Below are 17,784 nucleotides of genomic sequence, written 5' to 3'. Positions count from 1 at the left end.
GCGTCGGCATGTTCGGTAGTTGATTCTTGAAGAGTTGGGCACATGTCGGTTGCGTGCCCCGTTAAGGTGCAAATACCACACGCTTTGACTTGTTGGTAAGTATCTGCAACAACTTTTTCAACAACAGTTGTTAGTTGACTTAAACGTTCTTCAAGATTACTTACCTCGTTGCTCTTCCTAGGTGGATCATCATGTCTAACCCCAAATTGTTGCGTGTTGGATGCCATAGTCGAGATTAGTTTACGCGCCTCGGTGGGGGTTTTGTCGAACAGTGCTCCACCACTTGCCGCATCTATCAGTTTTCTATCCATATTTGATAGACCTTCATAGAAATACTGGATCAACAGGTGATTCGGGATTTGATGGTGGGGGAAACTCTCCACTAGTCGATTGAATCTTTCCCAATATTCGAAAAGACTTTCTCCCGCGAATTGTCGAATTCCGCTGATCTCCTTCCGGATTGTTGTGGCTCTTGAGGCAGGAAAGTATTTCTCAAGGAACTATTTTTTGAGATCGTTCCATCTTGTAATGGATCCTGAAGGTAGGAGATACAACCAATCTTTCGCTTGATCGGCGAGAGAGAAGGGGAATGCTCTCAATTTGACTTGTTCCTCGCTTATGCCTTGTGGTCGCATTCCGGAACACACCACATGGAATTCCTTCAGATGCTTATGTGGATCTTCACCTGCGAGACCACGGAAGGTAGGAAGTAAATGAATTAATCCAGATTTCAGTTCAAAATCTACCTCTAAGTCGGGGTATTCAATGCACAGTGGCTGCTGGTTTAGATCGGGTGACGTCATGTCATTGATCGATCTTTCAGGGATCAAAGCCATTGTCTCTTCTTCGGATTCGCTTAGGGATTCTTCAAATTCCAAGGTTATATCTTCTTCGTCTTCGTATGGAGCGGATGTTCCTTCCAATTGTTGTTTAGTCTCTCGACGAAGTCTTCGTGCGGTCTTTTCGATTTCCGGATCGTATACCAATTTACCTGTACGAGAAGACCTTGGCATCAATGGTGATAAAATCAAGTAATAAAAGAAAATAAAGAAATATACTTAAAAACGCCAATCCCCGGCAACGGCGCCAAAATTTGATGAGTGTCGAAGTCACCAAAAATAATTCCTACTACACTTGTGAAAGTGGGAGTAGGGTCGATCCACAGAGATTGGCTTTAAGTTGATTTCTTTGAGAAAAATAGAAAATAATGGGGGGAGATTGATGATAAAAAGAAGCGATTGAAAACTAAATAAATAATTAAAAATACCTGGTGGAGATATATGAGGGAGATTTTCCGGTTAAGGCTAGGATTATGCTTGATTCTCGTGAGTTGATCATTGATGCAAGAATAACACATGTATGGACAAATAAACCAGTTATGGTCGTTGGTACGACCTAACAACCTCACCTTTCCTTACCTTTTCGTTAGCCAAGGTACGACCGTTGACTAGATCTCTAATTAACAGACAACCTTGGGAACGTCCACAAGATTTAATCTATTAACAGCATTAAGAATTAGAAAGGCCTGATTCTAATCAACAAACTCCTACGAGGACAATTCGTTTAAACTAGATCATGCATTCCCCATAACATAATTAAATACTATGACATAACTAATCATGCTACGTTGCCACTAAGTATTGAACTAAATAAACAATTACACGGATTTATAAAGTTCAATTAGCTAAGCAAACCTTCTTGATAATGAACAACCGGCCGAATCATTCATAAATCAGACGTTTGTAATTTAAGCACAGAGAATAACATGAATATTTGTTTGACAAGTGTAGAACGCAGATTAGATCTCACAACATAACGGGAATCAAGCAATCACCATACCTTAACCAGAAAATAGGGAATTTAGCCGGACATATTAATGGAAGAACACACTATAAAGTGGAATTCCATTAATTCCGGTAGTAAAATAAAATAAAAGAGAAGAGATGAACAGAGAATTCTATAGAGTTCTAAGATAAAAACTGAATGTCTTCTAATGAAGAGATCCCCCCTATTTATAATAAAAGTTCCCTACGAATCTAGACGTAGTGGGGGGATAGATATGTGATAAACTCTAAAAAAGGTAAAAAGATTACAAAAGATAAGCTTAAAAGAATCCTTTCTAAATCTAAACACTTGATTCCTTTATCTCTTAGGAGAATCGTTCGTGCTTATCCTTATCCCGAGTTGACTACTCCATTAAGCGTGGGCGCACTTTGTCAATTTTGCAGAAACGTCCTTGTAATCTTCCTTTTTGCTGAATATGCAATAAAATCACATAATTAGGAATATTTTGGCTTAAAAAAGGAAGATTAAATTGCTATAAAATCATTATAATTGCAGAGTTATCAAGACTGCTCGTAGAAATATGGTGAATTACAAAAATTTGAGGCCATAGATGATAACCTAGATGCAGTCTACGATGGCGATTTGGTACTCATATACCAATTCAAAGACCTTTCTTCAAATGAAAGCGTCTATGAAAAAGAAATAGAGACTAATTCTGATGGATCTTCAACTGAGTTAGAAAATTACAACAAAGGAGATGGGCTTCCTCTAAAAGCCTGTCAGGATTTTTCAAGGATGACAAACAAAACCATGAAAAGAATAATGCATCAAAACCTCAATCTCAGCCCATATGATGGATTTAGGATTGGAGGAATCGGTAGAGTCCTCAACCATATAGGATTGAACCAGAGAAAACATCACATAATCTACAAAGTAAATTCAGATGAGTTTGTTATTTCTATGGAACTTACTGGTAGTGTGATGGAAATGCAACTTATTCATAAGGAAGAAATTCTTCAAGAATTAAGTAAAAGCTCTAAGAAAAAGTAGTTGTTACTATATAATGGATCCACTTAGGAACTATTAAAGTAGTAATAAAAGAAATTTTTAAAGAATGGATTAATTCAGAAATACATTTATGTATAATGGATGGAAGAATCAACAACCTAAGAGATGGATGTCTTAGAACAATGATAATAATTTTTATGTAGAAAAATTAATGTTCAATATTCGCCCTAGGATTGCATACAACCTACCTGGCCAATATTTCAGTCGTGCCTTGACCCTTCACCGGGATTTCAAGAGAAAAGATCTTATGAAAGAAGGAAATATACCATATTCTACAACTTATAGAATAGTGTATACCTTTTCCATATACATCTTTCTGGTTTGTTTATTAGAAAAGAATATATTGAGATTACTAATTTTCAAAGAATTTGCCAAGGTAATGACACCAGATCCAATTTGGGTACCTAAAATAGGTGGTGTTGATATCGTTATAAAGGATCGCCCAGTTTTAGATCGAACACTTAGCTCTAGAATTGAGTTTAGTAGCAGGATGCCATTTTCGGAAGATAGGATTACAAGCTATAAAGGAAGGGAGAAAGAGTTGTTAAAAGCTTTAACTCCTTAGTCAATTCGGGTAGATAATGTAAAATTTAGATGTCCTGAAGGTTGGAAAGAAATTCAAGTTACATTTGACATCACTGAGAAAGAAAATTATTTTTCTTGTGATAACTTATATCATTTGCAGCAACCTATTATTGATAAATATGAAGACATGCTAGAAATAGCAGGTCATGAGGTCATGATTGCATGTGTTGCAGGACAAGAAAATGGGAATATGACTTTGAGGTTATGCTTTCTCGAAGATCATAAATCATGAGGAAAAAAAAGGTAACGGTATGGAATTCAGTCTTGATGGGGTTACCATAAGGACTGAATGACCAGTCCCTTTTCTATATACATATCTATTGATATATTATATGATCAATATAAGACAGAATATTTTGCAGTTTATATTGATTCTGGATCAGAATTTTGCACAACAAAACCTGGAGTTTTCACTCTAGAAACTATAGAAACCTTATCCGTTAATGTAGGAAGGAATACAATAAGTAAAGATCATAAATGGAGGAATATTTGAAACATCTTGGTACAGGGTAAAAACTCCTATCTATTTTCATGTTACAAGTGCAGATATTTTGTTGGAAAATGATTTTATCCAAACCTTTGGAAAAATATATATATAGGATAACAATAGAAATTAGTTGAGATTTACTACTAACTATAGTAGTTAGATATAGGTTTTGCAAAGAGAAAAGGCATTTAACAGGATAATGCCCATAAATTTCGGAACAAATATGGTGATTATGACAAGGCCAAATTACCTCATCCCAAAATACAAGATAAGAGAAAATTTGGTATAGCTTTTTTGTCTTTCAGGCAACAGGGTCTAAGTGATAGCGATAGTTTCAATAAGGTTTCTAAAGAAGATATTAGGAACCTCAAAGAAGCACTATAGGAGATAAAGTCACTGGACATAAGCGAGGAGAGCAGGCTATCACGAGAAAATATCAAGAGACTCATCCAGAAAAATTTCAGTGAGAACCCTCTTGCATGGTAGGATAGGAATAAGATTGAAACTACTCTAAAAGTCAAAGACGAATGAAAGTACAAATATGTTCGATACAAGCCTATTCAAATGAACATAAATGATAAGAAAGATATGTAGGAAATTATTAAGGAGCATATCAAGCTTAAACTCATAGAGCCTGGAGTCTTTGCCTACATTAGCCCTGATTTTCTGGTAAGGAATCATGATGAAATTTGAGAGGTAAGCTCAGGTTGGTAATTAACTATTAGGGTTTTAATCGAATATTAGAATTTGATGGTTATTACATTTCTAGCATAAAGCACCTAATTGATGCATTAAAGGTGAAAAAGTATTTTCTAAATTCGATTGCAAATATGGTTTTTATCAGATAAAAATGGAGAGTGAACCAAAGAAGTTTATTACATTCTCCATACCACAGGGACAATATATCTGGAACGTGCTTCCAATGGGACTTGCTAATGCACCCCTAATATTTTTAAAAAAAAACGGATAATCTTTTTAAAGACTATATTGAGTTTATGTTTGTCTACATTGAGGACATATTAATTGCATCAAAAAATATGTAAAAGCATATTAAACATCTTGAAATATTTTCTGATACATGCCATATGAAAGGTTCGGTAGTTTCTGAAAAGAAAAACTACTATAGCCACAATAAAATTGAATTTTTAAAAAATTTTATTGATAAAATAGGGATTGAGTTATAAGAGCATATTATGGAAAAGATTAGTAATTTTCCTGATATCTTGAAAGATAAGAAGCAACTTCAAAGCTTCTTGAGAGTTGTTAATTTTGCAAGAATCTTATCAAGGATCTTGCGAAGTACAGGAAGGATTTCTAACCACTCTTGAAAGAAACGGAGAGTTCAAAGTGAAAATGGGAGGAAATTCATATGCAAAGGTTCATAAGCTAAAACAGGTTTGCAATAACCTGCCCAAACTTGTTATTCCACAGGAGGACAAATTGACAGTCTATATAGATGCCAATAACTATTGATGGACAACCTTGCTCACAAAAAAGACGTTTAGTAATAAATAACCATGTAGATAAATAGGAGGGTTGTTCACTAAACAATAAGCCCAAATTTGACACATCAATGATAAAGAGTTATTTGCAGTTTGGAAGGTATTCAAGAAATGGCCTTTATTTTTACTTGCTAAATATTTACATTGAAAGTTAATAATACAAATGTTAAAGCTTTTTTAAAAAATAAGTTAGAATCAAAATTGTGAAGGCACGTATTGTCATATGGCAAGCAGAATGCCAATAGTATTGTTATAGTACTGCCATTATAAAATCTCATGAAAATATTCTTACAGATTTTTTTGACAAGAGTTGGAGGCATCTAAAACAAACTCCACCATTTTAAGGATTAGATATCTTAGAGAAAATCTTGAGTAGCTTGATAAGAAGTTTGGACAGCTAACGGTGAAAGCCCAAATAGCTGATCAAGCTCAAAAAGCAGATTTTGACACGGTTTAGATCGCGACAAGGAGTACCTTTCTGGCTTCTAGCTCACTCTTGTCGTACCTTGCTGGCTTCTAGCTCACTATAGAATGATCTCATGAAACTAATTGGGAAGACATTGCCCTAAGTGATGACTAGCGAGTTGAGAAAGCAGAACTTTAAACCTCCAATTATAGTACAGGGCTCTACACCTATAGCGGTGGATTCAAGTACCGCTTCCATGAGGCCATCACCAGACTCTTGTAAAAAGGCAACAATTAAGTCACAAGAAGTGCAAACTCCTGATGATTCAAGTCAACCCAACACATCTAGAATTAAAGATGGAGATATTAGCCTTTTATGCCAATGACCGGTACATCTAAGGTTAATAGTAACAATTTGATATCTTCATCTTTTGCTTGGCAGGTATATCAGCAAATCTAGGAAAAATTAATTTCTTGCAAAACAGTGAACCCGGCAAAACCATAATCGAAATATTCGAAAAATACAATTGAGTCTGGATGCTAGAGGGGTCTAAACCAGAAAATGTGAGAGAATGGTATTATTTCAGTCTTGGCTTTGGTTCATACTATGTCACCAAGTTTTTCAAAAATTTCAAAGCTTCTGAAGTGGATCAAAATAACCCCCACTTGAAAGAGGAGATATTTTGGAGTTAAAATTCATTTCAGTAGCTCCAGAAACCACATGAAAAGGGTCTCATCCAGCATTTCATTTCATCAAACTGTAGAAACCAGATGTTGGTGGTTTTCAACAAAATCAAAACTATCTCAAGAGAAGCTCCACTGATATCATCTATAAGTGAAGATGATATTTTTACCAGAAGAGCTTAGAGATTATGGGTCTATCTTACGGAGATGGACAAAATCAAGTATCCATCTAAAAGTTTTTCAGATAAATTAAATGGATCATTTCTGTTAAACTCCTTGACAAGGACGTGCACCGAGTTTGTGAAGAGCTTGTTTGAGAAAAAGATAATGCTAATATGGGAGTAAGTTGCCTACAACTGAAGCTACGAGGATGAAGACATGTATGCCCTTGCTGTGACAAACAAGAAAAGCTCCTGCTGGGGACTAAAATTCGGGTAACCCAAAAGTAACACGAACTAAAACATGACAAGGGTAAAAGAAAAAAATTTTACAAGATGAGGTAAAAATCCTAGAATGTAAAATTTAAAAACAAGAGTTGTCGGCAGAAAATGACAAAGGCCAACAATCAAAAAGCAAAAAAAGCCAGCTAACAAGCACATGAACGACAATCCATTATTGCCAACAGCTGGAAAGGACGTGGGGATGATGAACTCAATGACGTCATCCAAAAAAGACAAAGAGATAATGAACGCAATGATGTCATAAAAGAATTAGTTTGAAATTTGTGTTTGAAGTCCGCGGATAGTTATAAATAAGAATGCAATGAAGCAAATAGAGGCCATCAGAAAACTTCTCCAACTCTTCAATAGATAATATTTTGAGTCTTTCAAATTCTTGTGTACAAAATTTTCAGTTTATGGGGCTTTCCCCAACAAGTATAGTCCTATGAGAGGCTAAATAGTTGTTTCCTCCTATAGAGAAGAGGTATCTAAGTAATATTTCAAATTATCTTGAATAAATTAATCTGTTCCACTTGTTCATCCAAAAATATTATTCAGTCTCTATATCAGAGTACTTTCTATGCTCTAAGGTAGAAAACGAAATAAGATTGTGTTGTCTGTTGGAGTTAAGTGCTTGCAAACTATCTGTTGTGGTAGTATGGTTGGAGGAAGTCTTTAAAATCGAAGACTTGGAATACCTGAAAACAAGACCGTCGAAATACGGTATGATTTTATAGAGGCTTAATTTTATTTCGATTGGGTCAAACTAAGAGCATGTGAATGGACAATAAGGGGTTTTCTCAATAGAATGGCAAAATGAGCATTAATTTGACTTAATTCGGCTAAAGGATCAAAATCGTGAATATTTAAGAAGATACATGACTAAATTGCCATACCAAAAAGATAAATGACCAAATTGCCAAACCCCTAAAGATAGAGAATCAAAATTACATTAAATCCTTTCTTTTGGGTTTTTTTTCTTTTTTTGGTTAAAAAAATGCGAAGTAGGGTGCCACCCTATAGATCTATCAGGAAAAATTGTGTGTGCACCATGTGTACCGACCAAGGTTCTATAGCTGACTTGTTATCTTCAAGAATCAAGGTCGTAACCACGTCAAAATCAACACACAAATTAGGATATATATTTAGTCTCACCAAATACCTTAACAACTACATCATGGATTTGACAATGTTTAACTTTAACTATTGAACCACAATGATCGATAGTTTTTGCACATGCTATTTCAGGTGAACGGAAATTAGTATTCCATTTATTTCATCAAAATACAAAATAATATTATGTATCTTACTTGATATTAATAGCTTTTTGATCAATTATTATGAGTTGCGGCCTTTTGAAGTTTTATATATAACTATTTACCTTTTACCATTGTATTAAATTAGGGATAATTACATTCCTCCTCTGAAATTTTGTTGTACGTAGATTCTTTGTTGTTTGGGAAATTACATTTATCATCTCTGAGGTTTACTTTCGTTTAACAAATAAGTTCCTCCATTAGTCAAAATTCACCGAATTTGTTGATATTAACAAAAAATTTGAAAAAAAAAATCTAAATTTACCTCCAATTAACTTATTACTGACTTATTGCAGGTCAAATAAATATTTTCATGATCAAATTACCCCCATACCTCTTCACACGTTAATGCATGTGAGAAAGTATATATTCATCGTTATAAGGGTAGTTTAGTCGAAAAAAATTATTTGACCTGCAATAAGTCAATCGAGAGTAAATATCAATTTTCATTTAGGTGTTTTGTTAATATCAACAAATTTAGTGAATTTTGACAAACAGAGGGACTTATTTGTTAGATTGAAGTAAACTTTGAGGTACTAAATGTAATTTTTTAAATCATAGGAGATTTACATGTAATTACACCAAACTTTAAAAGACCCATTAAATTATTTTCATGTATAATTATACTCATTAAGCTTCTCATTATCCAAATGCTCTAACTTTATTTTCAAACCCTCCCAAGTTTCCCTAGAACTTAAACTTTTAATTTTTTTATAACATATATGTTTTCCCAAGAAAATTTTTACCCGAATTAAATTTGGTTGAACCAAATTAATCACTGAACAAGTGCATTATACTTGTTATATGATTGGTCATATTTTATAAACTTTACACCAATCATACGATAAGTGTATTACACTAATTGTCATATTAATAATTCAACTTCAATCGAGTCGAATTTGAATTAGAATTTCCCCATATTCCCGCTACAAAATAAAGCTATTGCAGATAGCTCGTTAAGCTGTTAAAAAAGAAGTATATTTCACTTTTTCCCTTGGTTCATATCAATGACATTGTCTCAACGCCTACAATACTACATTATAACAATAGTTTCCTTTGGGCCTTTGGCATATCACTGCTAGTTCGTTACTGCTTGTTCATTAGTCACCTTTAGCCTTGAGGCCACCAGTTCCTCTCTAAGCACTCTCATCGAGTCTGAAACTTCTGCCTTATACACATAAGCCCTGACCACAACCACGAACAAGAGGAAGTTCAAGAAGTTCAATATCGCGAAGAAGGCATAGTAATAGTCCAAATGGGACGCGTTCAGGTTGTTCCGAATCCACCCCTCGTGCCCGTCCCCCCTTGTGATTTTCGACACTGTGGACAACAGGAAGCTGCTGATGAAATTCCCAGCTCCAAGGCTAACCATCGAATACGACGTCCCTAAGCTCTTCATGCTCTCCGGCGCCTGGTCGTAGAAGAACTCAATCTTGGCAACCTCCAAGAACGCATCAGCAGTCCCCATTAGTACGAACTGAGGCAGCAAAATAAAGATGGACAATGGGACCTGATTCCCATTCTCGACCAGGCCGTTGGCCCTGGCGACATCGAGCCTATGTCGTTCTGTCAACGAGGCGACTACCATGATCACTATGTGAAAAACCAGCCCAATTCCCATTCTCTGGAGAAGGCTGATGCCTCTAGGGTTTTTTGTCCATTTTTTAAGAATTTTCACGAAGAAACGGTCGTACAGCACGACAGATATTAGCATGGATATGGTGACGAATCCGGCTAGGCTGGCGGGAGGGATCTTGAAGTTGCGGATGTTTCGGTTGAGGGTCGTGCCTTGCTTGACAAAAAGGGTGCCGATTTGAGCTATCATCGTGCTTGGGACGAAGGTGGCTATCAGAACCGGGATCATTCTCAGCATTTGCTTGGTTTCTTCGACTTGTGTGACTGAGCACAGCATCCAGGGGCTGGTGGAACCTGTTTTCACACAGGCTTTGTTGAGGAACCTGCATGAATTTAGGCACGGAAAATGTCAAGTTCACAAGAACTAAGGTTGTCTGAATGCAGCAAAACAATGCAAAAATCAGTGCTCAATCTGTTCTTGAAGAAGTTTGTATATCGAATTGGCTGTTTTCTATTTCAAGTCTTCTTGTATCTTTTAATCCGACCAAATTACACTTTTAGTTTTACAAGATTGGAGATAATATTTTCAATTCTCTATTTTGCAAAATCTTAAAATAGTATTAAAATTAAGAAAACTCGACATATTTAGTCTTTTATTTTACGAAATTTTTAAAACGGTGCCAAAATCGAGAAAACTTGACACATTTAGTGTAATGTTCAAGTTTCCGTAGTAAAAAATAGACGATAAGGGCAGTGCAATGCGCCTGCGCATCAGTTGTATGAGAAGCCAAGCTAACGAACACCTACATTACACGTAGTCTTGTCATCTATATTTTTTATTGAAACTTGAACATAGGACTAAATGTGGCGAGTTTTTTCAAATTTTTTATCATTTTAAAAATTTTGTAAAACAAAAGACTAAATTGTCAAAAAAAAGTTAATTTTGTGATCATTTAAAAAATTTTATAAAACAGGACTAAAACTATTGAATTCTTTATTTTATAAAACTAAAAGTGCAATTTAATCAATTTATTCTATTTAATATACCAACACAACTTTTATAAACGTCGTTTATTTTATTTGCGATAAAATTATACAAATGGTGTGTATATATAAAATTAAAATAAATGATGTAAGAAAATTGAACATTGAAAATTCAATCCATTTTGATATTATGGCAAGTTGACACTTGAGAGTAGACTTCCTAGAAGGACATGGACATGAAGGTGGAGGAAACTAGACGTTATCGCATTCCATTTGACAAATCACATCAAAATTTCGCCCAAAAATCAAATGTGGATATGGATCTTTGACCAATGTGATCAAGAAATTAGAGGTTTTGAGCTGACATGGGATCAGTTGTCCGCACATTTTGTCGGTGTTAGGTTTTTCTAAAATAGTTTAAAGAGTATATCTGAAAGTTTATATGATATTATAGGAATTAAATTAATTTTGACCTCCTATGTTATAAAAAAATGTAAAAAAATTCTTGTGAAAACTTAAATATAAAAAATCACCCTTATGTTATGAACAATGACTCACGCCGCTGCCCCTGATCAATTTAAACCTATTTTTTTAGATACAATGATTAAAATGTCCCTCCTAGTCAACTTGATCAAATTAGGCCTATTAGAATATACCTATAATATATCTATAATATATAAAAATTATTTAGAAAAAATATCTATAGGAAAAGTTTTATATAGAAAAAATACATCTACTAAAATATACGTATAAAATTATTTATATCAAAATTTTATATAGAAAAAAGTATGTTTTTAGTCCGTTAAATATGCTCCATAGAACCCATTTTTTATAAATCCATTAAGTTTTAAAATAATGAAATTTAATCCTTCAGCGGCTGAAAATTTAATTTTTTATCAAAAATTGACAGGACATGTCAAGTGGATATTTTTTTGTGGTTTCTAGTCCTATGTGGCTTTAAAAAATGAGTTGGGTCACATGTTAGACAAAATTACATTATATGAATTATTATAATTTATAAAAAATAAAATTATTATTTTAAAAAATAATAATAAAACCCCCCACCCCACCGCTCACTAGGTCCCAATCTCGCCCCAGCCCCTAGCCCCCACGCCCCACCTGTCGCCCTCACCTATGATGGGCGATGGTGATCGCCTTCGCTGCTGGGTGAGGAAGGCACGGCCACGCCCTTATTCGAAGCTACTGCTGCTTCTGTTTTTTTAAAAAATAATTTAATTAAATAATTATATTAAAAATATTAATATAATTATATATTTACATATAAAATTATATTTTATTATTAATAAATATTTATATATTATTTTAAGATTTATTATAAAATATATATATAATATTATATATTAGATTTGAGAAAAGGGCACAAATATCAAAAAATGTACTTTTCTGACCAATTTTGCAGTCAACGCACATGTGGTGCCAACCTTGGCTTCAGGAATTCTTTTTTAACTTTTTTTTTATATCACAAGGAATGTAACTAATACTTTAATTTTTACAGGAGCTTTTTTGAATATTTCTAAAATCACGGGGGGTCCTTGAATTTTTCCCAGTGTAATAGTGTTTGATATATTTTTTTAGAACAAGAACTTATAAAATTCGAAAATAAAATGTTAAAAGTTTATAAACTCTATTAAAAAAAATAATAAGATGTTCTTGGTTTATTTTTAAGGTTTTAACATATTCTTTTGATTTAATTATATCAATTACAAAAGTATTCATACTAATATTTTATAATCTTGTAATTTTATTTTAATCAAATATTAAAAAAAGTAGAAAATTATTAATATCTTGTAATTTTAAAAAATCTTTTACGAAATCTTTTTAAATAAGTTTAATGGGACACCCTCTAACATGTGAACGGGACCTACCTCGTACCCACCCAAAATTGAGATGCTGTCCAATTCCTCCATTCCTTTTGTCCCTTTCTCCATCACGACCATCACTCGTTTTCTAATGCTTGGTTCTTCATTTCACGCTTAAACATTGACAATATGACACTACGTGGGATCCATCATCGACCCCATAATAGATGTCACTAACTATTTTGTGGGGAGGTTGCATTTTACGTCCTGTAATTTGGGGTCTGTGTGTTTTTCATTTCATAGTTATGAGAATGATTCCACAAATTATAAAAAAATTTTATTTTTAGTTGTTTCGTTAAATTGCATTAATATTTTGACGGAAAATACCACTTACCAGTACATAGCCGTTAAGTCTTTAGTTTTCTAGATAAAATCACGTGCTAAGCACATATGTGCCTTTCCATCTCAAAATATTAATGAAATTTGATGAAATGATTAAAATATTATTTTTTTGTAACTTATGGGACCATTAATGAAAATTATATAATTAAGTGAACTAAAAATGTGTTGATCCTGAAATATGGGAAAAAAGTTGTTATTTCCCCTAATTTGGACAACTACGAATTAATGACTCACTCCACAAGTTCCAAAAAAGAATATCAAAGCTATAATTTCAAATACGAGGACGAACCTCAATGTGGGCGTAGAATCGATCCGATACTTCCCTTTCTTAGCATACTCCTCCAAATCAAGCTCGTACAGCTCTTTAGGGTCGGTGGGGATAGGCACGCTCCACTTTCGTAGTGCAGCCACAACGACCTTAGCCATCTTAGTAAAAGGGCTGCCCGTGGGCAACTTATGCCTATAAAATGGGGTCCCAGCCAAGAATATGGCTATAGATATGGCCAGACCAACGGTCGGGAGCCCGTACCCTAGGGTCCACCCGACATTGTCTTGTATGTAGACAAGCACCGTGTTTGCGAATAACGTACCGAAGAAGATACTGAACATCCACCAGTTGAAGAAGGAGAGCTTGTGAGCTTTCTCCTTGGGGTCGAACTCATCGAACTGGTCCGCCCCGATCGTCGAGATGTTGGGCTTCGTTCCGCCGGTGCCCAGTGACAATGTGTAGAGTGCACCAAAGAACACAGCCAGTTGCAGTGGTGTGGCCTTCTTGCAATTGGCACCGGTTGGATCTGAACATGGAGCTGGCCTCAGTGGATCTACTGATACTGAGAGTGTTAGGAGGGACATTCCCTGTTTTTTCAAGTCCAAAAAGAGAAAAATATTAAGATTTCCTTTTTCTTTTTGTTAATTAGAGAAAGAATTTTATTAAAATTAACAATGAAAATGCATTCGAGATATGTACATAATTTAATTTTTTATTATATTTATTTAATTGAATGGTAAATAATGAAGATGAAATGAATAACTGATCAAAATTAATAAAATGAATTAATTTTAGATGTGTATCAACAGAAAATTATTAATAAAACTAATTAATTAAGACATATGTTAGTTTGTGAAAGAAACTATAAGTGTGATTAAGGGTATTTTAGGTGAGGGATAATTAGACCTTCCACCTTTCAGAATTTTAGTACAATTACATATAAATTCCCTATAATTTGAAAAATTACACCTAGTACCCTTAATGTTTGTTTCTGTTCAAGTCAATAGGAAACATACAATAAGTTTGTAACAAGTCAATTGGGAGCAAATATATATTTCATTCAACCTTTTGCTGATGTCAGTAATTTTCGTGAATTTTATTTACGGATGGATCTATTTGTTGACATAAACAAATTTGAAAAATACTAAATTTAATTTTTCAAACTATATGGAGCCTACGTATAAATATCCAAAACGACGATGTAATTATTCCTACAGATAATTCATATTTTGTCAACTCCAGTTGCTACTCTAGGTTTACTCTTCTGTCTTAATAAATGGTATAGATCGTGAAATTTTAATCCAACTCTAAAATAAAATTCAAACAACATTTTAGCAATTAATGGCTCAAAAATATTTTAGTACTCTCTATTGTACCAAATCAAATATTATTTTTGAAGACCCTCGTAAATAATATGTTATCTTCGAAAATCAGAGTTATTTTCTTTAAGATATATTACGAGTCGACTAATTTTCGGTATTATTTATTTTTACGAATAAAGTTGTAAATATGTATCTATTTGTTTTTATTTTCTTAACAGAATATCCTATAAAATTATGTGCTAATTAAATTAATATACAACATGTATGACATGTTGAAAACTTGAATTTTAGTCTACTGGGAACTGATTGAACAAACTAAAATTGCATCATTAGTCATACAACCAAAGTAAACAATAATCGCCATAATTGACCAAATTACATATATGCATAATTTATATATGTGTATGAATTATAAAAAGATCAATTATTATAGGGATAATTACAGTTTCCTCCTCTAAGGTATAACTTTTGTAGTACATATAATACCTTTGAGATTTGTATCAGTCTAACAAATAGTTTTCCCTTTAATCAAAATTTATTGAATTTATTGATAGTAATAAAAACAAGTAAATGAAAATTGATATTTACCTTAATTGATTTATTACTGACTTATTGCAGGTCAAATAATTTTTTGATGACTAAAGTACTCTTATAGCGGTGAAGATATACCTCCTCACAGCATTAACGTGTGAAGATGTATAAGAATAGTTTGATCATAAAAAGATTTATCTGACCTACAACAAATCAGTAATAAATCAATCGGTAGTAAATGTGGTTTTTTAATCTTTTCTTTTGTTAATATCAATAAATTCGAAGAATTTGACTAATACAAGAAATTATTTATTAGACGGAAGCAAACCTCAGAGGTACAAATATAATTTTCTAAACTATAAAAAATTTATATATAATATATCAAATTTCGAAGAAGAAAAATATAATTTTTGCATTATTATATTTTGTGAATTCAAGTCATATACATTAGTCGTGTGGTGGACGTCATATATAAACGTCGCTTTTATTGTAAATATAATAAACAAAATTTTGCAGATTGGACTGAAATTACTAATAATTGAGCATTTAAAGTTGATAAAATAATGCGTGCAACTACTTGCTGACTTTAAATTACGTTTAAATATTTTTGAGCCCCCCAAAGAGATAAGAGTATATACTTTCCAAAACCAAGTCATTCAAGTATTAAATTACCCAATTATAATAATATACTACTTCTCTTGAAATTGAATATAACTATAAATATTTTCTTATTATTTAAAAAATTATAAATACTTTCCTAATTTTAATATTCATCTAACAACGAGTCAGTCGTTTCCGTTGCCTTTATTAGATTTTCATATAATTTTTGTGGTAAACTGATCAAAATATCCTTTTGAATTATGAATTATATTTTTATATTATTTTTTTAATTTTCTTTACCCACCCTCTATTATGGATTAATATGCCTTATGGATTATTACCCATCCTCAATTTATTTTATATTTTTTCAACTTTTTTTGAAAAAAATAAAAGTGAAATAGTAATTTTCATTTAGGGGCTACACAATTATATTTCATTTCAAGGGGATTTGTAGCTTCCCAACAATGAATGAGTATTCGTAATTATGTCAAATGGTCCAAATATTAGAGGAGATAATTGTAATTTACCTATAATGTAATATAGCTTGCGGAAAGTTTTGAAATATATGTTTGAAATTCAAAATGTACGTACCTACAATATAAGAAAGGGCAAATCACAACTATCTTTTTTTTAAGTTTCGTTAATTATGAATATTCCTTTCGTTATTTAAAAAATTATAAATATTTCTTTTAAATAAAAAATAATTGTGTAGCTTTTAGACGGTGAAGTGCAAATCACTACTCTGCCTTAGCTAATTATTTAAAAAAATTATAAAAAAGAAATATGTTTGAAAAATATAAAAAAATACGGGTAAGTAAAATAAATAATCTATAAGGAATATTAGTTCATAAAATATTTTAAAAAAATTTAAAAATATATATATAAATATAATTCATATTTCAAAAGAATTTTAGTTGTTCACTATTAAAATTAGATGTAAACCTAACAAGGGCTTAACGAAATAAATTTGTTGTTAAACGAACCTTAAAATCATATAAGATACGTATATTTTCTAAAAAAGTGAAAAAATATTTGTAGTTATATGGAATTAAAAAAAATTGTAATTCAACCTATAAGAGAATAAAAAAATTACGGACACGATGTGTCTAACGATGCAATCACTTGTACGAAATGCAATAATGCATAACAAACAAATGTCCAACACAATACGTATCACACTTGGAACTATACTACGTCACGTATACTTTATCTCTATCCAGTATCCGTGTATATATATATATATATATATATAACATGTGGAAAATTTACATTTTCCGTCTCATAAAGTGATTTATTTGGTGTTATTAATTTTTAACTCACCACATTGTATTTTATAATTTTAAAAAATTAATAATTTTAGTCTCAAATTTTAATCTCTCTTAATTTTTTTACAGAAACAGCACGTGCATGCCATGAGTTGAGGGGAAATTAAGGTTGTTTTTCATTAGAAATCTAATAGAATTAAGGCTTGTGATTAAAATTGTACATTTTAGTGAGTTCAAAACCAATAGGACCAACATCACAAAAGGACTAACTTGCGGGACATAAATGTTATTTTTCCACACACACACACACACACACACACACACACACATATATATATGTAGAAGCGTGAGAGGCGAAGGCGATCAACACTTTTAATTTTATATGAGATTTTCAAAACGGTATCAAAATTACCAAAAACTTAATACATTTAGTTTTATGCTTCATTAAATTTTCAAAATAGTTTCAAAATTGAGAAAACTCGACACATTTAATCCCATAAATCCCATAAAATATAGGACTAAATGTGTCGAACTTTCTCAATTTTTTAAAATCATTTTAAATATCCCGTAAAGTAGAGAACCAAATATGTCAATTTTTGTTTAATTTTAAGATCATTTCAGAATTCCTATAGAACAAAAACTAAAAAAATATCAAATTTCTATGTTATAGGATTAAAAATATAATTTTGACGAGACATACCGAGAGATAGATTGCAGAAGCAATGAGAAAAGTCCAGTAGCGGCC

General features: G+C 32.5%; 2 protein-coding genes across 2 annotated transcripts in view; both read right to left on the bottom strand.

The window, feature by feature from the left end:
- LOC105158538 overlaps nucleotides 1-1,013 on the bottom strand; it is a 5,111-nt gene extending 4,098 nt beyond the window's left edge. Inside the window, exons 1-2 of the mRNA XM_020692508.1 lie at nucleotides 553-1,013; nucleotides 165-471 (exon numbers count right to left, since the gene is read on the bottom strand). Coding sequence (XP_020548167.1) covers nucleotides 165-471; nucleotides 553-1,013 — 768 coding nt within the window. The remainder of the gene's footprint in view (nucleotides 1-164; nucleotides 472-552) is intronic.
- The window catches only part of LOC105158479 (protein NRT1/ PTR FAMILY 5.2), a gene marked incomplete in the record, with an annotated part of 11,153 nt that continues 2,677 nt past the window's right edge, over nucleotides 9,309-17,784 (bottom strand). Inside the window, 3 exon segments of the mRNA XM_011075262.2 lie at nucleotides 9,309-10,230; nucleotides 13,343-13,908; nucleotides 17,740-17,784. Coding sequence (XP_011073564.2) covers nucleotides 9,351-10,230; nucleotides 13,343-13,908; nucleotides 17,740-17,784 — 1,491 coding nt within the window.

This window comes from Sesamum indicum, linkage group LG3 (assembly GCF_000512975.1).
Source record: "Sesamum indicum cultivar Zhongzhi No. 13 linkage group LG3, S_indicum_v1.0, whole genome shotgun sequence".
Lineage (NCBI taxonomy): Eukaryota > Viridiplantae > Streptophyta > Magnoliopsida > Lamiales > Pedaliaceae > Sesamum > Sesamum indicum.
This window is presented reverse-complemented; position numbering and strand designations above follow the sequence as displayed.